This window comes from Pinus tabuliformis, chromosome 2_1, assembly GCF_031772625.1.
Source record: "Pinus tabuliformis cultivar Carrire ecotype Pingquan chromosome 2_1, CPIR1, whole genome shotgun sequence".
NCBI lineage: Eukaryota > Viridiplantae > Streptophyta > Pinopsida > Pinales > Pinaceae > Pinus > Pinus tabuliformis.
Genome location: NC_142299.1, coordinates 36130530 through 36156280, shown reverse-complemented (window position 1 = coordinate 36156280; position 25751 = coordinate 36130530). Strand labels below are relative to the sequence as shown.

General features: G+C 37.3%; 1 protein-coding gene across 1 annotated transcript in view; it reads left to right on the top strand.

The window, feature by feature from the left end:
- Positions 1–8896, top strand: part of ATGRIP (Golgi-localized GRIP domain-containing protein) — a 456132-nt gene extending 447236 nt beyond the window's left edge. Inside the window, exons 25-28 of the mRNA XM_089402096.1 lie at positions 7442–7547; positions 7657–7715; positions 7880–8000; positions 8171–8896. Coding sequence (XP_089258222.1) covers positions 7442–7547; positions 7657–7715; positions 7880–7999 — 285 coding nt within the window. The 3' untranslated portion in view covers position 8000; positions 8171–8896. The remainder of the gene's footprint in view (positions 1–7441; positions 7548–7656; positions 7716–7879; positions 8001–8170) is intronic.
- Positions 8897–25751: the final 16855 nt, after the last annotated feature.

The window sequence follows — 25751 nt, the reverse complement described above, 5'->3', positions numbered from 1 at the left end:
GACGAGGATCAAGTCTGTTTTAATCTTAGCCGTTGATTAGAGACTTAATCTCGGTCGTTGATTCATCAACATGAAAAATATAAGAGGAGGCTTGAGGGTCAGTTGGAGATACACCATATTGACACCATATTAATCAGTCAATTCGATTTTTTTGGGGGGTAGTTTGCTGAGAAAATTGAATAGGTGATCTGAGTTGCAGTGAGAGGAGCAATAGATGAAAGTTGGATCAGAAGGGAGTTCTGAGCCAACGAGTACTAGGCAGAGAGGCTCGTCAAAAGTTTGAGATTTTGCTGGGAGTTCGATGTTCTGAGCCGGTAGGGCTGAAGTCGAAACTCCTAAGAGCTAATTGATCCAACAGAGAAGTGACGTAGTCTCCCAGAGGCAAGACGTTGGCCCACACAGAGAAGATTGTGTTGATATTTTCGCAGTGCTTGCTGGAGTTAGCCATTCAATGGATCAGTTGTGACTTAGAGAATGAGGTAAACCCTCGTATGTATTTCTTGCTGCCGATATTTCTCTTAAAGGTTAGCCGGTGTGAGGCAACCTGTTGTACTCAGATTCTGCTTGCTTAATAATACAAACTCTCTATATGTTGCACTGGTTTTCCCGCATTGGGTTTTTCCGGGGACATTGGTCCAAAAATAATGGTGTCCCTTGTGTGTTTGTCCCATATTGTTTCAGTTTATGATCTGTATGTCAGTGTAGTCTGCAGTAGTGTTTCATCAGTGTTTAAATAATTAAATAACTTGTTGAATGTAAAAACAAGTAGGAGATGATATACTAGTGATTGCAATGGGATTTTTGATGTGTAGATTCAAAAAAATTCACACAAGTCAGCCCACATCCTTTCCCAACCTGGTAACTTGTCTCTGCCCAATATGTTTTGGACAAAGGCCTGCTAGTCCTCGGAGACACTGTTGAGTGCCAATCTCACTAGCTTTGTGGGTTGAGGTGTTTCCCCAACAACTGGCAATTGGTCCCAAACCTCCTGAATCCTAGTGAGGAAGGAGTCTATGCCTTCCCCCTTCTGCATCTAGATGAGCCTCAACTTCTCCTCGAGGTACATTTTCTGGTGCTCGTAAGTACCCTGAAACAATGTGGCAAGGGCATCCCACATCTGCTTGGCAGTATCTTTGCTAGCTAGATGTGAAACAACATGATCCCGGACTCCATCTAGGATCAATCATTTCGCCCGTGCCATCTCCTTACTGTACTCTATCAGCTAATTTGCATCTTAAGGATCTGGTACTATTGCATCAGTATAGGCTTTCAGGCCATATTCATCTAGAAGGAAGGACACCCGTGCCTTCCAGATGATGTAGTTGGAAGCTCCATCCAATCTATCCTGATCACGAAGCCCAACAATAGCCATCTCAATGAACTATCAAAAACTACCTCTTTCTTTCTACTCAGTTGTTGCTCTGCTATTCACACTCCCTTTTGGTGTGAGAATATCTGATCACAATGACTGCTTATTTGCAAAGAAAAATCGAACTTCTTAAGACTAGAAGTTCCCTAAGGAAAATTTTCCCTCTATGTGTGCTCTTCTTTCTTCCACCCAATGATGGCTCTGCTCTAACGTACTACTGCAAAACTTTTGTGACTAGCTAGAAATCTGCTCAACGAAAAATCTGAGCCGCTCCCTTTGCCTCTGGAATTACTCAATCTAGAAAGATCAATTTTTTTCTCTGAAAAATCGAGTTTCCTCAAGTAACTCGGCCTCATGGCAAAAGACTATGCTGCCCCTGGGAATTCTAGCCTGTTGCTCTTACTGAACAACGAAATTCCTTCTAAGCTCTCTCGGTGATCAACTGCACTCTGATACCATGTGAAAATTCCAAACTGGAATCCTATTGCAGCAACTAGAAATTATTCTCCTAATTGTTAATTTAATATAACAATTTATTTGTTGTTTTCTACGACAAATACTAAATAAAACGCACTGCAATCTACACAAATAAAACTATGGAAGAATAAACGTTGGAAGAAATGCTAGCACAGACATAAAAATAACACAGTTATTTTTGGACAAAAATCCCCGAAATAAGCCAACTTGGGAAAACTGGTGCAGAAACTGAGGGTTTTATTGGTAAGCAACAGTGAAATAATTTGAGTACAATTTGGATGCCGAATACTAGCAATCTTGCAGAGAAAAATACTAGCAAAAATCTAGTGAGGAATTTTCCTCACCCCACAGGGAAATCTGGGCTCTGACGGCAACTCCAAGTGAGCCGTCCAAACTACCTCTACATCACTCTAGACTCTAGCGCAGTCCCTTCTGTGCTCAGTCTAGATTAGCCTCTCCTCAAGCCGTCTAGTCTGCTGTTGTTTGTGAAAAATGTCTCTCTTGACCCCCAGAACCTCTGTCCAGATTCTGGAACTCAAACTCTGCTTTTCCTAGCAGAATCGAAACTACCTCTAGAGGCTACTGCACTGCCCCAGCGTCAGCCTCTCTGTGGCTCTTCTATGTATCTGCAGATGCACTCACTGGATCTAGAAATCTTCTTCCAGTGTCATTGTCTCTACCCCTCTCTCACTACTTCGATCTCTAGCTCTCTCCTTGGCAACTAACTACTGCTACTTTGGAAATCGATCTGCTCACGAAATCGAACCTCTCAAGTGTACCTCTCCATCACCACATTGACCTCCTCTTATAATCCTTTGTTGGAGCACCAACGGCCAAGATTAAAACTTAATCAATGGCTAGGATCATCTCTGGATCAGTCCATGTGAGTTTCTAGATGATTCTCGCCTTGGCTTAATTAATACTAATTAATTAACCATATTCCTTAAGTTTAGACTTAGAAAATATTTAAAAACTGGTTAATAATCTAATTAAGTCATTTCTAGACCAATGTTTTTAAAACCGGAACCGGTGACCGGACCGGTCCACCTAATGAACCGGTTTACCGACCGGAACCGGTCTAACCGGGACTGGTTTGGTCTAAACGAACCGGTTTTAAAAAAATACATTAAATAATTAATTTTTAATGAAATAAAACTATTTTTAAGATGTAAAACCATGATTCCAAGCCAATAAAGACAAAATATGCGAAGTTTGCTCATTTATATACCATGTAAAGGTGAATATATCAAAATGGCCCCGAGTACAATACATATCATTGACAAAGTAGCAAAATACATAAGAAATGAGGCTCTAAATGGCCTATAAAGTCCAAAAACAATGTTGCAAGCTATGAGGCCATTGGCCTACTACAAGTCTACAGTGTACACATGATCAATCATCAAGTTCATCACCACTACTAGACACAAGATCATCATCAGGAGCTACATAGACATCATCTGGTTCAGAGTCTGAGGATGCCTCAGCCTGATCTGCAACCTCAGTATCAATGCCACCAATGACAATAGAAGTGGACCTAATGGAAGCACGAGTTTGTCGACCTGCATGACTAGTGCCTTCCACTGGTTCTTTGCCTTTCCTTGATGCCGCTACTGATCCTAGTTCTGATGCCACCACATAATCTGCATCATCCCCTGCTAAAGCCATGTCGATATCAAAATCAGCCTCAAACACAGGTTCTTCAGTCTCCTCCACCCATTCTAATGTTGGATCAATATCATCCAACACAATGGAATCTAGATCAGGAGTTTTGCTCATCATTTGGAGCTCCGATTGCATTTATTGTTTACCCCCAAACCATGAAATCCTGAAAACCATTAAGTCTGTTGAATTTTGAGTGAAATCTAAAATTCTAGTTTCTCCATATGAAATCCAATGAGGTCGAAACCACTCTCAAACATCCTGAGTCATTTCATGGTAATGTTAAAAATTTAAATAAAAGGATGAAAATGAAAATTAAAGGAAATGTCACTTTTACTTTAAGAATTTAACATTACCATTAATTGGCAACATTGTTAGGGTTGAAACACCCTTAGTTTCCCCCTAAAACCCCTGAAACACAGTGAAAAATATGTTTTTTTTAACTTTACGGTGGGCGTGCCTAAAACCGGCTGGTTTAGGACAAAACCGGCCGGTTTTATACAAACCGGCCGGTTTTCACCAGTTAGGGCAAAAAAATGGCGAAATGGCCTTTCCAACCGGGTTTTTTGGCCGGTTTAGACCGGCGGCCTTGCTAACCGGCCGGTTAGACCGGTAACCTGTTTTTAAAAACGGTTTTGAAAACATTGTTCTAGACACAATTTCCACAAACGACTTATGGGTTTTGGAGATCTCATGTATTCTAGCTTCTCCACAAAATTTCAAGGATAGAACACATCCGATGCTACAAAAACTAACAGTTTACAAGGGGTTTCTCATCTTTCCATCTATAGGGACTACCCCCTTAGCCTCCATTTAGGACATAACTTAAACGGAGGGGCAGGGATCAGAGTGACAGCCCCTGCCCTCAGCATTGTCGCTTTGGGTGTACACTTCAAGTGACAACAGGGATCAAAACTCACAAGACTTTAATCAAGAGGGAAGGGAGTGGGGATATGCAGACCAATTTGTCAGTACAATTTAATACTAGTGCAACAGCTAGATTATTATGCAAAATGGGGTGAACTCTAGAGATGGTGAGTAAACATACCAGAAAGTGAATCATATCTAAGAATCATCAATCATGCTATACAACCTTCAGAATCCAAACGATTGGGAAACTAGTCCATGAAGGTTGAACCCCAAGTCCATCAAAATTTCGATAGGAAACAGAGTCCTGAATCATGGGATAGTTGGTTTCTCTCTTTTAAATCAATCAAGTCGGCTTTTGTAAAGTGTACCAACCCTCTAGACAGAGTCATGAATATATATAACAAAACTCAATAGTAGACAAAATTTTGTAACAGGAGCTTTAGAATTGATCGAGTAGATTAGGTTATTTTCATGGAACAGTTTCAGTTTTCAAAGATATGACACAGCGTAGCTTCGAGACTACAGGCTTCAAATAGGAATCCATAGTGGCAAATCTGACCTCAAGCATGAGGTAATTCTCCTGCTTATACTGAAGACATACATTCGCATTGGAAGTACCCGGATTTCCATCTTGGATCACAATAATAGATTCGAACTTCATAGTCATGGATTCGGATCTCATACAATCAGTCTTCCCCATATATAAACTAGGTCTTTTGTTGTGGCATAAGATTGATCCTCTTATAGATTTGATCCTCACATACATATAGATTTGGTCCTCACAGAATCAGTTGCTTGAATAATTCAGAGACTCAGATTCTCGAAGACAATTTAAACTCGAACCAGATAAGAGAGGTGCCATATAATTAAATTTCCAGATCAGATCTTATAGGACAAGAGGGGTCTTTATAGTTTTTAGCACTTAAAAAAAATATGCCCAGAATTTTTCAGAAAAGATGTATTATGAACTTTGCATGACTGGAAGATTAGAAAAATCTTAATGAATAGAATTTAGAGCCCTCATTAGTATGCCTCAGTTCGAAATACTGGTCCTTGAAGGCTGAGGCACAATAGTCTTTGCGGATATGAAGGCCAAAGATCATTTGGATAGCGAGGGATAGAAGACCTGATGCCTGAGACTCTAAGGACTCTCGCATAAAATGATCCCTCAAACAAATTCTAGGTTCAATCATTTATTATTAGATTCATAAAGAGAACTTCAATGCCAATACTCTGAAACTCGAGTGTCTCATAATGTTCAACTATAATTTGATGTTACAGAGATCAAAGGGAACTTGCAGACAAGTTGTCACAGATTTCGCAGGAGGAGCTACAGAGCTCACATAATAGATTTCAAATAACACAGAAAGGGTCACAATAATATCACAGAGATACTTTTAATAAGTTCGCATATATTCTGCAAGGATAAAAGAAGTGTTACATACCTCAGATTGAATTCTGGTTCATACCTCTGTTTTCAAGTGTAATTATAGTTCAGCAGCCAGCCTTCTACACTTTGATTTGAATGCTTGTCTTCCTCAAACTGCTCCTTCAATTCCCCCCAAATTTAATACCATGTTAATTTTTTGACTAGGGCAATGCTTAGAATAATTTCCTTATGTCATTTTCACAGCTTCAAATCATCATTAGCATTGTGTAACATTTATTCTATTAAACAGTACGAAAATCATTCATAAGCATAAAAGAGTGGTAGTAAATCACAGTAGAAACACCAAGAAACCATGAGACAATAGACACAAAAATTAGGCCTAAGGCCAGGGCAAAACCCACAAGGGGAAAACCTAGAAATTCATCCTTATAAGAGAGAGAGAGTTCATATCACATCAATACATCAGAAGAGAATAACCAGTCCAATACCCAAGATCATGATCAAATGCCAAGACAAAATCCAAGCTCCTGAAATTTTGGCCCTCCCTGCAATTTAGCTGGATCAGAGATGCATAAGACAAAATTGATGTGTCCAATTTAAGAGAAATGATCTTTTTATAGCCTTCAAGTGGGGGTCGAATGGGTGTCTCTTAGGGGTCCAACCCACCTAAAACATCATGAGGCGGACTTGAAATAAATTTGGAGGCAAATTGAAAAATTCAAATTTCCCAATTCTTTTTGAAGATGAAAATACCAATTCATGGCTACCATATTTTTCAACACCAGCTTCAACGATCCCAGGTATAGGGAAACATTGGGAGTGGGTCCCCAACACATGCACTATGGCAGGTCAAAATACTGTTGCAAGCGAAAACACTGCGATAAATTCTTCGAAAGAGAAACCATGCTCCATCTAGAAGTAAGATGAATTGTTAAGGAGTCCTCAGGGAACCTTCTACATCTTAAAAATATGAACTTCAATTGTTAAAGGAGGTCAGTTCCCTATAGCTTTTTGATCTCCAAACTAGCTGTTCCTTGTGCAGTACATGTGCTCTTAATAAGGGAAACTCTTAAGTGATCTGATGACACCTGAGGCTTAAACTATTATTTTGTTGTTTTGACATATTAATGACCTAATGGGCCAACTTACATTGTCAAGAAGTGCCTTCTCTGGAATTGTGCTGATATATTACTTTGTGACAAATCAGAAAAGGCTATTAGAGCTATCGTTGCTTTTTTTTCTGGCTTGGCTGATTAATATTGAGGTGCAATAATTATTTTGAAGTTGATATATTCTAGATTTTCATAAATTTGACTTGTTTTTCTTGCTGAAACATATTTGTTTCTTTTGAATAGCAGCTTGTAATAGAATAGCCGCTTGTTCGTTTTGACTATGTTTAGATTCAACAATAAACATGAAAGATTGGTGACTATTTTGAGACTCAATAATAAACATCAAATAAGAGTTTCTAGGGATTGTATGTAATTTCGTTATAGTAGTGAGGACTTTGTAGCAACAGCTATCTTTGAAGCAAAACACAAGGAACTAGCCAGCAATCAGAGAGATGGAGTATAAGAGGAAGGCAAGGAGAAGGAGATTCTGAGAATACTGTGAACACTCTTCTTTTGTCTTTCTGGTTGTTTACTTGCAAATTTCAAAGAATTATGTGGATGCAGGAAGTGATGCTTAAGAGTGAGTTGCGGAACATGGATAGGGTTCAGAAGCGTGATGGTGTGGATATGACATATCTGAAGAATGTTATTTTGAAATTGCTTGAAACTGGTATAAACTTCTGGTCCTGCCTATATAGCTTCAATTTTTAATACTACTTCAAAGTATATATGGCCAATCTATATTCTTAGATTTACGTTCTTGTTCTACACATTTACAGGAGAAGTTGAGGCTCTCCTCCCAGTCATTGGAACGTTATTGCAGTTCAGCCCCGAAGAGGTCCATCAACCCACCTGTAAACTGCATTAGAGTGTGTTGATATTCTCACGGTCTCGTGCATGCACTCACACACATAGCTGTAAATTTATGTTGTACTCCTGTCCTGTTAACCTAGTTTGGTCGTTTGTGGACTAAAATTTCAATTTCAATATTGTTATCTGCAGATCAGGAAATGTCAGGAAACCTATAATGCTGTACCAAATGTACCACTAAGTGGTGCTGCAGCTGTGGTCGATGCTGCAGCCTCTGCACCACGCTCCTTTTTTTCAAGATTTACACTTTGAGGTGGAGGATAAGTGGAGTATATTGAATTCTTGTGCATTGGATACTCTGATCCTTATTGCATTATGCATCACTTCTTTAGCAATGATCTGTTTTAAGATATAGTTTCTTCATGGGAAAATTAGTGAACATCTGCTTTTGCACACCATATTGACACCGTGGATCATCTACAGATTATGTTAAGGAATGGCTGGCAGCAGCAGTGGTGTGCATGAAACGGAGGCTTATGATCATGAGGTTATCTAAGCGATCAGTTACTTGGCATACAGTTTCACACTCTAATTACAATAGCCTACCTTAATCGGAAATGGATTTGGGGCAAGTTATGTCTGTCATCCATGTAATCCAGGCCTGTGAAAAGGATGAGTTCACTGTTTCAGATTTTCTGGAATATTGGACTGGATTCAGCTACTGGTCGGACACATCTTCAGTGCCTTTGTTGATAAAAATGAACCATTATTTGATCTTTGACACTTAGTGAAGAACTTGTTCCATTCTACCAAGTAGGGATTTTCTGAAGTTTTCGAAAACATTTCTTTAATGATTATTATGCTATTTGCCATGTATGACTGGTTCATCTCTTGTATACTAAGATTATTTGGACAGCAGTCTGTTCGTGAAGCGGTCCATCACTAGCATGTAAAGCTTGTATCAGCTAGGCCCCAGGGGGTTCAAAACTATGATGGTGGTATGTTGGATCAGCAGGCATACTTGAAAACATGATTATTCCTTCCAAACTTCTCAATTCCTAAGACATTCAATTATTTTAATCCATACCATTTTCTGCACCTCTTTAGCAACAACGCATTAAGAGGTCAATAAATGTATGTATTTGAATTATTAACATAATGCATATTTAAACTTGGAAGGATATGATCAAATTTTTGATTCCAAGCGGACCTCAAGTCTCTGTGTGTTCCCATTACAAATAAATAAGGTCGTGATTTGTTTTGCTATAGTTCATTCACGTGATTGCATATTTGTTTTATGTAAAAGTGTGAGATTTGGTTCATTTCATATGCCTAACAGCGATGCATTGAATTTGAATGTCAGGCAATGCATTGGCATTGAATTTGAAGAAACTTTATGGGATGTGACAGTAGGGTATAATTTGTTTATCTCAATTCTGTTTAAGGTTTCCATGGAATAGATGATTAGTGGAGTACGTGTGTTTGTTGAAAGGACTTTTCGGGGTCCACTATTGAAGTGAACAAAATGAAACAATTTTTTATTTGTCAACACCGAACGTTGTCGTCAGGGTGCATAGCTTTGGTGTATTTTCCAGTTGCCGTGTGTTTCTCACTCATGCTGCTGCTGATATATATACTATATAGGTAAAAAAGAAAGAAAGAAAATTGTTTTAACATTTATGAGGCTAAAGATAGCTCATGGGACAGATTGCTTCTGTCAATAGAAGGTAGGGGTCAGGGAATTGAGAAATTAAGAAACAATGTACTAAATATGCTCGATTCTGTGATTCGAAAACTTCACATTGCTATAGAAAAAGTTTCATTTGATTGATATAAAACTTATATGAGCTAGGCCCAGGGGGTTCAAAACTAAACTGTGATGATGGTATTTTGGATCAGCAGGCATACTTGAAAACATGATTATTCCTTCCAAACTTCTCAATTCCTAAGACATTCAATTATTTTAATCCATACCATTTTCTGCACCTCTTTAGCAACAACGCATTAAGAGTTCAATAAATGTATGTATTTGAATTATTAACATAATGCATATTTATACTTGGAAGGATATGATCAAATTATTGATTCCAAGCGTACCTCAAGTCTGTGTGTGTTCCCATTACAATAAATAAGGTCGTGATTTGTTTTGTTATAGTTCGTTCACGTGATTGCATATTTGTTTTATGTAAAAGTGTGATATTTGATTCATTTCATATGCCTAACAGCGATGCATTGAATTTGAATGTCAGGCAATGCATTGGCATTGAATTTGAAGAAATTTTATGGGAGGCATTGAATTTGAAGAAATTTTATGGGATGCGACAGTAGGGTATAATTAGTTTACCTCAATTTTGTTTAAGGTTTCCATGGAATAGATGAATAGTGGAGTACGTGTGTTCGTTGAAAGGACTTTTCGGGTTCCACTATTGAAGTGAACAAAATGAAACAAATTTTTATTTGTCAACACCGAACGTTGTCGTCAGCATGCATAGCTTTGGTGTATTTTCCAGTTGCCGTGTGTTCCTCATTCACGCTGCTGCTGTAAAATTATTTTAAAGTTAAAGATAGCTTATAGGACAGATTGCTTTTTCATTTAATTGATGTAAAACTTATATCAGCTAGGCCTCAGGGGATTCAAAACTAAAACTAAACTCTGATAATGGTATGTTAGATCAGCAAGCATACTTGAAAACATGATTATTCCTTCCAAACTTCTCAATTCCTAATGCATTCAATTATTTTAATCCATACCATTTTCTGCACCGCTTTAGCAACAACGCATTAAGAGGTCAATAAATGTATGTATTTGAATTATTAACATAATGCATGTTTAACTTTAAACTTGGAAGGATATGATCAAATTATTGATTCCAAGCGTACCTCAAGTCTGTGTTCCCATTACAAATAAATAAGGTCGTGATTTGTTTGGTTATAGTTCGTTCACGTGATTGCATATTTGTTTTATGTAAAAGTGTGAGATTTGGTTCATTTCATATGCCTAACAGCGATGCATTGAATTTGAATGTCAGGCAATGCATTGGCATTGAATTTGAAGAAACTTTATGGGATGTGACTGTAGGGTATAATTTGTTTACCTCAATTCTGTTTAAGGTTTCCATGGAATAGATGAATAGTAGAGTACGTGTGTTCGTTGAAAGGACTTTTGGCGGTGCCCTAGTGAAGTGAACAAAATGAAACAATTTTTTATTTGTCAACACCAATCATTGTCGTTAGCGTGCATAGCTTTGGTGTATTTTCCAGTTCCAATAGTGCTTATAGCCGTGCATAGCTTTGGTGTATTTTCCAGTTCCAATAGTGCTTATAGCCGTGTGTTCCTCATTCACGTTGTTGTTATGCATATGTAAGAAAGAAAGAAAGAAAATTATTTTAACGTCTACGAAGCTAAAGATAGCTTATGGGACAGATTGCTTCTTCATTTGGTTGATGTATTCAACCCTCTTCCTCTGAAGCCTCACAATAAACGCTCCCAGCTTTTCGACAAACCCTTTGCTATAGAGTATCCGAAGAACTAGCTGCCAAAATATTTGCATAACTTTCCATGTTGTCTTTGAAGGCCTCACGTTTTAAGATGAAATGTTTTTCTGTTTCCACTTTTCTAGAAGAACAAAAAATACATACTCTTTCCTCCCACACTTCTTTTTATATCAAGTAACTATGTTTAATATCCACCAAATCTCCTCCAAGCCCCTACCAAAAGACACTCTTTTACCATTCCGCGTTCTTTTAGATTGAAATATGTTAAGTGGTGTCATCAACATTCGTATCATGTGCATTAGAAATAAACACGGGTTTAATAATTCTTGGTTAAGAACCATGATTAGAAAAATGTTAGTGGGGAGTATGAAGGCATCTATGGTTAATGGTATAATTACAAGAATATTTTTCTTAATATTTGAACAAGGATGACAAGGAGGTGTATGCTTGTGTACTGGAAAACATGATAAAATATTTTTGGTGATAGGTGAATCTTGTAACCAAGAAAGGCGATCAGCTAGGTGTGTCTGTGTGCTCGAAATTTGACATGATAAAATATCTTTGTTGATAGGCAAATCTTATAGTAAAAGTTGAAGAAGTGATCAACTAGGTGTGTCTTTGTGTGCTCGAAATTTGACATGATAAAATATTTTTGTTGATAGACAAATCTTATAGTAAAAGTTGAAGGTGATCAATTGGTTGGATTCATGATTCTCCTTTGAAAAAAGTCACGTATAAATGAGAATCAAAACTTTACCCGAACAAAAGTAAAATGATTTTGTTTTACAATTTTTATTGATTACATTCTTTATTGTGAGCTTTACATGGATTTTTTCCAATAAGTTTTACTATGCAATCATTAGCAATGTTCATATGGAGGATGCATGCTCGATCATCCCTTGATGACTAGATTCTTTATATCAAAGAATGGTTATAAACTTGATATAGGCACTTTCACATCGACACTCCTAAACACCATAGAAACTTCCCTTGTCAATGACTTTCTTGTTGATAGAAAGCTTCTACACAACTTTCTTGTTGGCAACCCTCATTTCGACCACCCTTTTTTGAACTTCATTGTTGGTTGTAGTTATGTCAACCACTCTCATGCCAATGACATCCTTAGCGATGGCCCTCCTTGTGACCACTCTGGGTGACAACTTCCTTGTCCACAATGTTCATACTAATCACCTTATTATTGACAACTCTCTCATCAACGACAAGCCTTTCGGTGACCCCTTTGTGAATGGCCCCTTTGTTGATGACACCCTAGTTCAATTTAAGTTCAGTAATGATGGTTTAGTGATTCAACTCTTGTTGCATGGCAATGCATGTCATCACACAAAGACAACATGCCTCTAACAACCCTTCTCTTTCCATTTGACTCATTCCTTTAGTGCCCAATAATTATGGATCCAATCACCTTTGGGAGTAAAATGGTCATTCCAAAACTTTTATGTAATTATGTATGTAAATTATTGAAAGCATAGCCCTTCTCCTTTTCACGATCTCTTTTCTTTTCCTTTTTTTTTTTTTACAGAGCATTGAACGTATCTCCCTCGCAGTAATACAAATGTTGTTTCAGCTAATCTGCTTTGTGCACATTATATTCATCATTTACTTTAATTTTATTTATGATTTTCTTTGTCATAATTTAATCAATGTTGTAGGTCCCTCAATTGCATCATGGATTCAAAATAAGCAGAATACCATGAAATGTTAAAATGGATAGATATCCCATTTTCCGTTAATTTAAAGATTTCCATAAACTTGTAATCATGTTTTTAAAGTGAAAATTACATCTATGAATGGAAAAGACACTCCCCTTCTTCAAGCTCTTTTAATTCTTTAGTCTATGGAACTTCTAGAAATATGAGAATGTAAGAAAAGTTTTTTAAATGTATTTTTTTTTATGCCATGCCCAATATTTGAAAGCACAGGGTCTGTAGTATAAGACAATATGTACTCTATCCCAATGCATGTTACCACATTAACTTATCATGTATAGAGTTGGGAGGGTCAATTTGGGATTAATGGCTACTAACAAATATTGGACTTGGTTTGATAGTTGTTGTACTTGCAATTAACATTTAAATTTTGGATATTGAGTAGTCGATTTCTTTTTTTTGAATTGTTATTTATCTTTCCAAATCATTTTTCCAAAGAAGCACTTGAGTTTTGGAAGAGGTATGTTAGGCCCCTATACTACTAGTGTAACCCCTTATTGTTATTAGTATAACCCACTTTTTATATTGATGTACCCATGTAGTGCCCATATTGTTACTATTGTGCCCCATAGAAGCCCACTATTGTTATTATTGTGCCCTTACATTATTATTTTTATGTCGGCTCTGATTATGTTATGACCCCTTAGACTCCTATATATAGAAAGGAGGTCTTTTCATTTGTATCATCCAAGAATTGTTCATTATGTAATGTAAAGGAGGTTGCCCCCTCGAAGAGACTGAATTCTAAAGCGTTAATCTATCTTTTCTATCTTTTCTTGAGCTGGTTTCATAACATTTGGAATCAGAGCTTTGGATTCTAGGGTTTCGCTGCTCCAAACAAGTCATCGTGGAATTTTCGCTATAACTTTTTTCTGTGATATTTCATGAGTCGCAAAAAAAATCCATTTGAGAAGAAATCGCGCTAAACCTTGGGTCCGAATTTCAGAGCTTTTCACGCGATATTTTCAGAGATATGATCTGAGGAAGTTGGTCTTTTCGCAAACTCCTGAATTACATTCAAAACAGGTGACCTGGGGAAAATCGTCATAACTTTCTCTTTGGGGATCGGATTGAAATTTCGTAAGAAGGTACAAAAAGAGGACGGATTGTAGTTTTTTGTATATCTTTTTTTAGATCCAAAGGTCCAAACAGTGACACGTGGCACTTCATACAATTTCGCTCTTCTGGAAAGGTCTATAATCAGGTCATCTTGAGAGATTATGCATAATTTTTTCTTAGAGAATCCAATTTGGATCAGACTAGTGGCATTGGAAAGAGGACACAGAGGTCTACTATAGGTCGCAATTTTAGAACATAAAGATCTGAAAGTACAGAGTTACAGTGGTTTCAAGGTCGAGCTCCTAAAATCAAGAAAAAGCAAGATGAGGAAGTTTGATGGCAAGGATCCGGTAAATTGGATACTTCAGATGGAGCAATATTTTGATCTACATGGTGTACAACTGTTACAAAAGGTATGTATTGCATCTTCATATTTAGAATGTACGAAGGGCTTTGTTCTCATAAACAACTTGTTACGTGGTCAATTTTCACGGAGGAAATGATAGCACATTATGAGGATACAAAGAGCAACATCTTCTTTAGAGCAACACCACAACAATTGGAAAGAGTAAAAGGGCTTTGTGACATAGTGGAAAGCAAAATTATGGAAACCAGGAAGCGTACCCTCACAACTATAAAGATGGAAGTGTTGTTTCTCCTAGCCTTCCACAACCTACAAGGGTTACACCACAACAATTGGAAGAAAAAAGAGAAAAAGGGCTTTGTTACAGTTGTGATAGCAAATGCACTAAAGGTCATAAGTGTGCTGAGAAGAAATTATTTTACATAGAATATGAAGAGGAGGCAGAAAAGGATCAAGAAACATCAAAAGAAAAAGATATACACCAGGACCCCATCCTAGAGAAAGAAGAAACGAATCAGACAATATCTTGTAAAGCATTGGTAAGAATTACCACTCCTCAAACTCTCAAGATAGAAGGACATATCAAGAAGAAAAAGGTGCAAGAAGTGAAAGATCACATCGAGAAAGAAGAAATGAATCCAACCATATCTTGTAATTCATTGTTCAAAATTACCACTTCTCAAACTATCAAGATAGAAGGACATATCAAGAAGAAAAATGTTCAAGAAGTGAAAGATCACATCGAGCATCAAGAAATGAATCCGACCATATCTTGTAAAAGATTGGAAGAAATTACCACTCCTCAAACTCTAGAGATAGAAGGACATATCAAGAAGAAAAAGGTTCAAGTAGTGAAAGATCACATCGAGCATCAACAACAAGTTCTCCAACTTTTAAAGGATAACGCCACTTCGGTGCAAAATCAAACGAAACAACAGGTAGATCAACATCGTAGTGAAAAATGTTTTGATGTAGGTGATTGGGTATTTTTACTGCTACATCTCAAGCAAGCTATTTATGAGAAGGAAATGTTGGCAATACTACATGCACTTAAAAAATGGCGACCTTACCGAATGGGAAGACTCTTCAAGGATGAGGATGTGGAAGCATTTTTTTGTGCTATTTATATTATCCAACCAGATTGGATAAACGAAGCAAGGGATGAATGGAAAAAGGACGAAGAAGTATGGCTACTTATTCAAAAGTTGCAAAAGATCCCAATTCAAACAATATTGCCAAAAATTGAAGAGGAAGGAAAAATCATATTAGAACCTGGAGCAGTCATAGAAACAAGAACCCGACAGCTACGAAATCGATCAATTTCAGAGTATCTCATCAAGTGGAAGAACTTACCTGCTGAAGATTCCACATGGGAGGACAAGAATTTTATACAGAAGCATTAAGAACTACTCAAGCGTTGAGGACAACACTTTTTGAAGGAGAGGGGCATGTTAGGCCCCTATACTACTAGTGTAACCCCTTAATGTTATTAGTATAACCCACTTGTTATATTGATGTACCCATGTAGTGCCCATATTGTTACTATTGTGCCCCATAGAAGCCTACTATTGTTATTATTGTGCCCTTACATTATTATTGTTATGTCGGCTCTGATTATGTTATGACCCCTTAGACTCCTATATATAGAAAGGAGGTCTTTTCATTTGTATCATCCAAGAATTGTTCATTTATGTAATGTAAAGAAGGTTTCCCCCTCGAAGAGACTGAATTCTAAGGCGTTGATCTATCTTTTCTATCTTTTCTTGAGCTGGTTTCATAACAAAGTAGGAGCCTCATTTTGTGTAACACTTCACAAAAAATTAGTCATAAGTAAAAGGGATACATTATTGTGTTGAGAGATGCATTCTATGACCTAGTATAAGGGCAATATGTAATTCCTTCCATACTCAACCTAGAAGTTGATACATGTCACTTAAAATATATGTATATATTAATTAAATAAATAAATAACAAAGTTGGATATGATAAAAAGGAGAAGTAAATATGCATATTCAGTTAATTTTATTGTCCCGCGAGGGTATGAGGGAGATGTAATTCTTTTGTGCTCAACATAGAACTGATATGTTGCATTTGAAAAAAAATGTTAATAACAAGAAATTATTTTAATGTCAGTTATAAATAAAATGTCCATTTTAATTAAAATTTATATGAATTCTATATAGAGAGAATAATCAAGAGAAAAAAATCTTAGTAATATGTACATTTTACATCCCAATATAAGAGAAATATGTAATTATTCCACTATTTAAGATGGAGTTGTGTCATTTAAAATTATACATATTAATAACAAAAAAATATATGTTAATAATAAATAAAATATTTAAGAAAAAACTATATTTTAATATCAACTATATGTATATATATGTGTATAGAAAATCACTGAAAGTGAACAATTTCTCATTACATAATAGATGTTTTTTGTGTACTTTAGTGTTTAATGTGGACTTGATGCCTAATATTTTAAAAATAGTTATAACAAAAGTATATAAATGTAAACCATAAATAAAATATTTCAACATCCAATAAAATGATATATATCACAACAAGATGTTATGTAATGAGAATTTTTTACTTTTAATTGTCCTTTCTATATTTATATAATCGATGTTGAAAAACTTTATTGAATGTTGAAACCTTTTATTCATGGTTTACATTTATATACTTTTGTTTTATATATATAACAATTGATGTTAATAAAAACAAGAGAGACAAATAAAAGACATTAACAGGAACATATAAACACAAATCATAAGAAATTATAGCGGAAAAAGTTTACATGGCTTACCCAATATGTGTTACATACTAAGAAATGACAATCCTTTTATTATGTCATGAATAAACTCTTCCATGTTCATATTATTTTTTATCAGGCTCTCACAATTGCCCAAAACAACTTACAATGGAGTTATCATGCTCTTAAATAGATAGCATTACATGAAAATACCATGGTAAAAACCATGGGTTACCAACACCTCGAGCCTATAAAACCACCAATATAAACATATCAATGCCCAACATTTCAATGTATGTTGCTCAATGTGAAGGGGATTTGTAATCGCCACTTGGTGCATATATCTAGAACCAACATAGATCCATTTTAACTTTGGATCTAGCCAGAGCCTATAGGTATCAAATCCCTTGAGATGCAAAACTCTTTTTTGAATGCAAAACTTGAGAAAAGGATTTGCATTTCAAGGGATTTGATCCCCCTTAAGGTTAACAAATCCAGAGTTAAGAAGGATTTACATTGGTAAAAGGTAAAAATATTGTATCAATAATGTTAGGATATTTAGACACTTGGGAATTAATTAAGTTCGATTTTGTCTAATGTGCCTATTAGGTAAAAGTGTGATTTTTACTATGTTTCTTTAGTATGCATTAGTTGCATTGTGATAGGAGGGTCATGATATGTTCTAGAAATAGAGTGATCTAACGACTTGTATTCTCCTTTATAAGAATGTAATATTCCTTTTTGGAAAAATACAATAAAGAAACAGAGATGAACTTGAAACAACGAATAACAACATAATAACACATCCAACAAATCAGATACACAAGAGACACCAACAAAATCACTAAGGCATTTTATTAATCTACCAGAAAGAGTACATCGGTAGGAAGAAATAGTGGCACCTCGACTTGCTAAGAAAGCAGAGAAAACCCAAAAAGATGCCTCTGACCCAAGTGAAATATGTCCCAAGGTGAGGATGTGCACTGCCCAGTGAATAATCTACTAAAAGTTGGTTGAATAAATGAGGATGGTGTTGACGGTGTTGGATTCTGCCAACATATAGGGGGTCCCTCCGATGTAAAGTCTCAATTAGAACTCACACCGTTTGGAGTAGGAGCCCCATCTGGAGTATCGACTTGGCCACCATAACTCATGGTTTTCCTTGTTTGCAATGAATAACACAAGAGAGCATGCACATAACCTTTGAAATTAACAAGCAAGTTGACACTATGAAGCACCAATTACAATGTGTTAAATGATGCCTTCATGAGAGGGGAGACAAAAGTGAGTCTCTAGAATGAAAGTAATAGTACTATCCTAAGATAGGCACACGAGAGCAAGGAAAGACTTGTTAGTTATCTATCGAAATAGTTCACATAGAAATAATGAACATTAAAGCAACTACAACACATTCAACAAGGTCAGAGTACCAAAGCCAATGAAGTAGTTCAATTTCTTTAGTACATATGAAAATACCATATACCATAAACATCCAAAGAATAATCTTACAATATTCACGATACATGCATGAAAACGTGTTGACTCAATGAACTTAAATTATTAAGTGAAAGATCCAAGTACACAGTTAGAATGGTGAGGCACTAGTTCCAATAGTCGAACATAAGTCACTTCTTGCTTCTCCAAAAGAATGAGATTCTCTCCTATGTCAAGCTAGAGAAGCCAAATCTAGCTCTCCAAAACCTAAGCCTCCAAAATCCCTTTGTTTGAGTTATGAGGTTTCTTTTATAACAAGAGGCATGACCTTTCATATCCCCTATGAATCTTGAGTTACCCTCATGACTCTTGGACTCCTAAATGACCTTTGAAATTTGAACTTATATTAACACTTTGGTCAACATGTGACTTTTCATATTCCACATGTGACTCTTGGACTTCCACACATTTACATTTTGTCATTTTCTTGAAAATACATCATGCAAAAAGACCCATTAACACATATGACATTGTGATGACACTTGTGCAAGCCATAACTTGGCAATGATGACATGGAACTTCATGATCATGTGGAAATTCCAAGTTGCCTTCCTTGCTACTCTGTCTTACATTCTTCATCATGGATCTTCTTTTTTTCTTCATGTTCACCCTCTAAAGGGTCTTGGATCAATATTGGGACCTTTTGAGTCATCATGAATTGTCTTCAATCTGTCTTGGTTCAGGATTTCTCCATGCATCCATGATGGTTCGTCTTTTTGCTTCTTCTCTGCAAGTGCTTTTTGTTTCTTCTCCTTGGTATCTTCCTTGAGCATCACCTTGCCTTGTTGAGGAGGTGCATCTATCAATGAATATCATTCACAATAAGGAAAAATCAGTATCCTTCCTTGGCTCATGGAAGAAGCTACTTGTGATAGGCTTGTGTTAGAATTGAGGAGGAAAGGCTTGTTGAGGGACGACGCAGTTGATCTCAACAATGGAGGAGGAGAGTACCACTACTCACTATAACTGTGCCATGTGCTATGATGAGGGGCTCTTTCGGGTCTAGCACAGTAGGAAAGTGCAAGAGATAGTGTGATGAACTTGTTGACTAAAATTGTGCCATATGCTAGGCTCAGGGGAGTAGGACACAGTGATAGCATAGTTGAGTTTCATAGTGATTGAGGGAAGCGCTAAATGTGGACTAGAAATGTGACATGGACGCAGGAGGCAAAGCAAGAATCAGTCTTAGCACAGTGAGGGAGTCTAGTGGACAAGGATTGATGGTGTGCTGACTAAAACCATGTCATGCGCTATAATTGAGAGGCAGGATGCAATTTTCTTCAGTAGTGACTGATTTTCCACTAGAACTACACCCTATGCCAAGGGAGGCAAAAAAAGCAAGAATTGGGCACAATGAGGGGTTGCAAGTAGTAGTTAAGGCAATATTAGGCACTGTAATTGCGTCATGTGCTGTACTTGAGAGGGAGGCTCTTAGAATAGTGCGGTTATTTCCCAGTGGCTAATTGTCCACTAGAAATGTGCCCTGTGCCTTATGCTAGCACAATTTGCTTCTGCGGTGGTTGTCTATCCACTAGAAATGCGCCCTGCGCTCAGAAAGGCTCACTAAAAGAGGAAATTGTGTAGTTGGCTAAGGAAAGCATCATAAGTCAAGCCACTTTTCCTAGAGAGAGGCTTAATGGACTATGAGAGGGAAGAGACCTTGTATGGCACCACTTACTTTTGTAGAGGACCATTAAAAATTCTCCATGCGCCATACAAGGTAGAATTGCTCAAAACTCAATGCAGTGAGTCAATACAAGCTAGAAAGGTTAGGTGACTATGCTTTGAAGGAGTTGTCCTTGAAGAGGACCCAGTGAAAAATTCTAGGAGGAAGAGGTCTTATTAATGAGGCTAATGAATAAGTAGTGCTCATCACCTAGTGAAGGATTGTAGCTTCCATAACTTGTACTAGGCAACAGGACCAAGAAGAGCTCCAAAATAGATAAGTGTGGGATCAGTAGAGTAAGAGAGGGAAAAGCATCCGAACAAGACTCAAACATGGTTCACACACATGAATTCAATAAATACAAGCCAAAGGAATGCACAAGACTCATGAATAACAATCACACCTTTAAATGACAACAAAGCGACACTTATTTCTAAGTGTGACAGTTGAAACGCCACATTGTGACACTTAGAATACAAATTGCGACACAAGTGTCGACTGTGACCAGAAAGTGCGCTAAGTTATAAGAATATGTCTAGTGCATATTATTATGATACATATGACCATCTAATGCAGAAGAGTGCACTAGAGCTACCTCAACTGATGTGCAAAGGTGCAACACATATAGGAGTGCAAACAGTTGAAAGCGACAATTGCGATAGTAAGAAAATGTGAAAATGACACTTGCAAAGGCTAAAGAAAGTGAAAGCGACATCTGTTAGAGTGAAGATAAAATGAAAACAATACTTGTTTAAGTGAAAGAATGCAAAAACTACAACCGCAAACATGAAAGCGACACTTATGAAAGCAAACATGTGTAAAAATGACAGTTGGGAAACTCAGCAAAATAAGAGTATAATTGCAACCAAAGTAAGGGAGACTATCAGTGGAGAGTGCACACTGTTAGTTTTTGTATCTTTGAATGGTGTTCTAGTCTCAAGAATTTGTGGAGAGGCTAAGACACAAAAGTTCTCCAAAGCCCATAAATTGTTTTCGGAAATTCCAGCTAGAGATGGCTCAATTAAATTAATTGACCATAATTAAAAATTTCCTAAGCCTAACTTAGGAAAAATGGTTAATTAATAGTAATTAATTGAGAAAGGTGAGAATTCTCTAGAAACTCACACAAATCGAATTGGAGATGATCTTAGTCATCGATTAAATTTTAATCATGGTTGTTGGTGTCCCAACTGGAGTTTTTAAGAAGAGGCCGATTGGTAGATGGAGAACACACCAATGCAAATACTCAGTTGCCCAGAAAGTTCAAATTTCTAAGTGCATGATTAATTCAACAGTGGAGATCGAGTTAGGAGGCGAGTAGCAAGTGGCAGGAGAGGTCAACAGTGATCCAGAGGAAATTTTCGAGTTTCCAGAGAGTCAAGAAGAGGAGGAAAAATTATTCTCCAAGAGGCTGCGCAAAGGCAACACAAAGCCTCAAATGAGCAGTGTGATTTGGCTAAAGGGGAGGATGTTTTTAGGTCCAGAGGCTCAGAATAATTTCTAGAGAGTTAGAGAAGTATTTTTTGAGTCAGCAGCAAGCAATATGACTAGAATGGTAGCAGTTCCAGACCAAGTGTGTGAGGGTTTGCGCTATGGTGATGCAGGGCCTACATAGAGTGGGTGTACGACTAGCTTTTTAGAGGTAGTCAAGTGTCAAGATTGTTCGGACAGAGGGAAAAATCTGTTAGTATATTTTTTCCAGTGTTTCTCTAGGCTAGAATTGCCAGTTTGGCGACATTTTATTGTACTTGGTATTTCTGTTAAATAATAATAATATAAACCCTCAACTGCTGCAACTGATTTTCCCACATTAGGTTTTTCTGGGGACATTTGTCCAAATATAACTATGTCAAAAAAAAAATTGTGTGCTAGCATTTCTTAATTTCCAACATTTTTATTTTTCGCAATATTTTATTTGTGAAGATTGCACCATGATTAATTTGTTTTTGTCGTAGCAATAAATTGCATAATTAATTTATAGTTAGAAGAATTAATTGCAATTGTTGTAATAAAAATTTCGTAGAAATTTTCACATGGAATCAAAGCAAGTTTGACAGATGGGAAGCTCAAAAGTGGAAGAGAAAAAAAAATTGGTGTTCAAAGGGAGTAGAAAACTGAAATTTTACGAGGTTGCGCAATGCCTAGCCAAGCAACACAAATTGTTGGGAAAGGGTTCGATTTTCTAGTTGCAATTGTAGAAAATTTGACTTGTCTAGAAAAGTGATTCCAGTAGGTAGAGGGAGTAGCAACCTAGTATCTTCGGTGAGAAATTTTTTTTTCTGAGCACGGAAGGGTTTTGCAGCAGTTTTCTAGAGCAGAATTAATGTCGGGTGGAAGAGAATGTGCACACATAGAGAGAATTTCTCGTAGAGGGTTTCTAGCTTCATAAATCCAAATGTCCAGTTGTTACTGGCAGTAGCAGGGGGCAGTTTTGTTCACTCTCGAAGGGAGTGTGAATAGAAAACATAGCCATCAAGTAGGGAAAAGAGGGATATTTTAGATTCAAGTCGAGTTTTCACCGAGATGGCCATAGTCAGTCTTAGAGATTAAGACAGATTGGACAGTGCCCCCAACTATGTCATTTGGAATGCCAGAATGTCCTTTCTTCTTGATGAGCATGGTTTGAAAACTTATGCAGACAATGTTGTGACAAAACCTATTGATCAAGAATAGCTAGCGAACTTCAGAAAGGAAAAGGCCAAGGCGAAGCAGATGATTCTCGATGGAGTTTGAGATCATATAGTCTCACATATAGCAACCAAGAACACGACCAAGGAGATGTGGGATGCTCTCACATGGTTATATCAAAATCCTTTCGAGAAACAGAAGATGTTTCTAAAGGAGAAGTTGTGGAATATCAGGATGCATATGGGTGAAGGCATATATCCCTTTCTAACCAAAATCCAAGACATCTGGGATCAGCTTCGAGCAATAGGAGAAGCGCCTCAAACTACAGCGGTTATGTGTTTGGCACTGAACAATGTCTCAGAGGACTCATTATTCAATTTATTAATTTTTTGATTAATATCGAATTAATCACACTACAATTTCTTTACAAAATAAAATAAACATTACATAAATAAAAATGTTGGAAACTAAGAAATGCTAGCACACACATAAAAATGACACCATTATTTTTGGACAAAAGTCCCTAGAAAAACCCAATGTGGGAAAATTGGTGCAGCAATGAAGGTTTTTATTATTATTATGTCGCAAAAATTTTGAGTACAATAAAATATCACCAAATTGGTGATTCTACCTAAAAGAAATTGTGGCAAAAATATACTATGGATTTTACCCTCTCTTTGAACAATATCAACATTTTTCTACCTCTGAAAATCTATCTGGACACCTACTTTATGCAGTGCCTGCATCACCCTAGCATAGACCCTCACATGCTTGGCCTGTAACTGTTGCCAATCTAGCCATCCTGGCTAGTACAGATTAGGAAATTGCTTCTCTGACCCTCTGGAAAATCTTCCTGGCCTATGGAATTGAAAATGTCCTCCCCTTCAGCGAAATTGAATAGCTCACTTGAGGCTTTGCGCTACCTTTGCACGGACTCCTGGAGAATAATTTCAGCCTCCTCTTTTTTACTCTGCAAAAACAGGAAAACTTCTTCTGGATCACTCCGGACCTCTCATACCACCTGCTACTCACCTCTTGACTCAATCTCCACTACTAAATCACTCCTGCACTTAAGAATTTGAATTTCCTTTGCAACTGAGTATCTGCACTAGTGTGTTCTCCATCTATCCATTGAAATCTTCTTGTAATATCCACTTGGGACTCCAACGGGCATGATTAAAACTTAATCACTGGATGAGATCATCTCCAAGTCGATCCATGTGATTTTCTAGAGAATTATCACCTTTCTCAATTAATTACTATTAATTAACCATTTTTCCTAGTCGGCTCCATCCTTTACCTCAACAAGCTCACCAACAGCTTCCAAATCCATATAGCTTCGCACGTAGTTGTGCTAGCTTTCATATACTATGCTTCTACAAAGTTGAGTGCTACTTCCTTTTTCTTCTTGTTGCACCAAGAAACCGCCCCTAATCCAATGCTAAAGAAATACCCAAAGGTGCTTTTCTTTTCCACTGACATGTCTGCCCAGTCTGCATATTAGCACCCACATAGTTTGATGTCATCCCTTCTGGTATATTTCAACCCATGCTGTATTGTGTCACACAAATAGATCTAAATGTGCATCACTGTTGTCCAATGTGTTCTCTTTGGTTCCACCATAAACTGACTGAGAGTATTGACCATGAAGTAGATATCTGGACTATTATTCGCCAAATACTTGAGAGAACTGATGAGTTGTCTATACAAGGTGGGGTCAACATCTTTTTTATCTGATGTTTCTATCTTATTCCAGTTGGTGATCATGGGCATAGACACGGGTCGACAATCCTGCATTCTAAACCTCTTTAGAATATTTGTAGAATATCTCTGATCCGGATTTAAATAGGAACGCAATAAAATACAGAGATAACCATAAAGACAGGTATGTAGCGGAAATAATACTTCATTTCATTAATGTAAAAGACTGAAATATGCTTACAAAAAGAATTGGATAAACCCAGCTAGGGCGATGGTAGCTTATCTCTGAGAAGAGATGTGGCGGCTACATGCCTCTGAACTGTTCTGAACTGTGTTACAATGAGGCTCGAAGGCCTATTTATTATTGAGAAACAATGGAAAACCCTTCACATTCCAAAACCTAACCCTAGAAGATGAAACTCCAAATTGTGGGCCCCGTTTTGGGGTGAGTTGGACAGCCAACTTCCTGGGGTCGTGAATTGGTCGTATTATCTCCGTTTGACGCGCATGATAGCCTGTTGGAAAGATCTCTCCGAAGACTACGACGGAAAAGACGATTTTTTGGGAAAAACATCGCTGGCGGTAGATTTCCCAAAAAACGTCGTTTAGGGCCTCAAAATGGCTCCGGAAGTTTAGGACCCGAAAAACTGCTAAAAATAGTAAACTACACTATAATTAAGGAAACTGAAAAACTGAAAGAGACAGTTGTGGGGGTCCAAATGGGATAGGTGGGTGGCCACCAACATCCACCTGGATCAATCTCCCTTGACCAAGGAAGATCTCCCTGTCCTTATGCCACACTTCCAGTCCTACAAAATGGTGCATCAACCCCAAGTCCTTCATATCAAACTTTGCTACCAAGTTTCTCATGCAATCTTCCATGAGCCCCGATGATCCTGTCAAGAAGAGATCATCCACATACAAAAGTACGATGAGTTACTTATCCTCTTCCATCAAGTAGTAAAGGTTTGGATATGTGTCATTATTGATGAATCGCATCTGCTGCAAGTAGTTGTCAATACAACCATATGATGAATTGGGAGCTTTCTTGAGCCTATATATAACTTTCTTCATCTCGCACACATATTTGCACACATATGTGCGCCTCTCATGAACCTCTGATTGTCCACTAGAACTGTGCCCTATGCCAAGGGAGGCAAGCAGAGCAGGAATTGGGC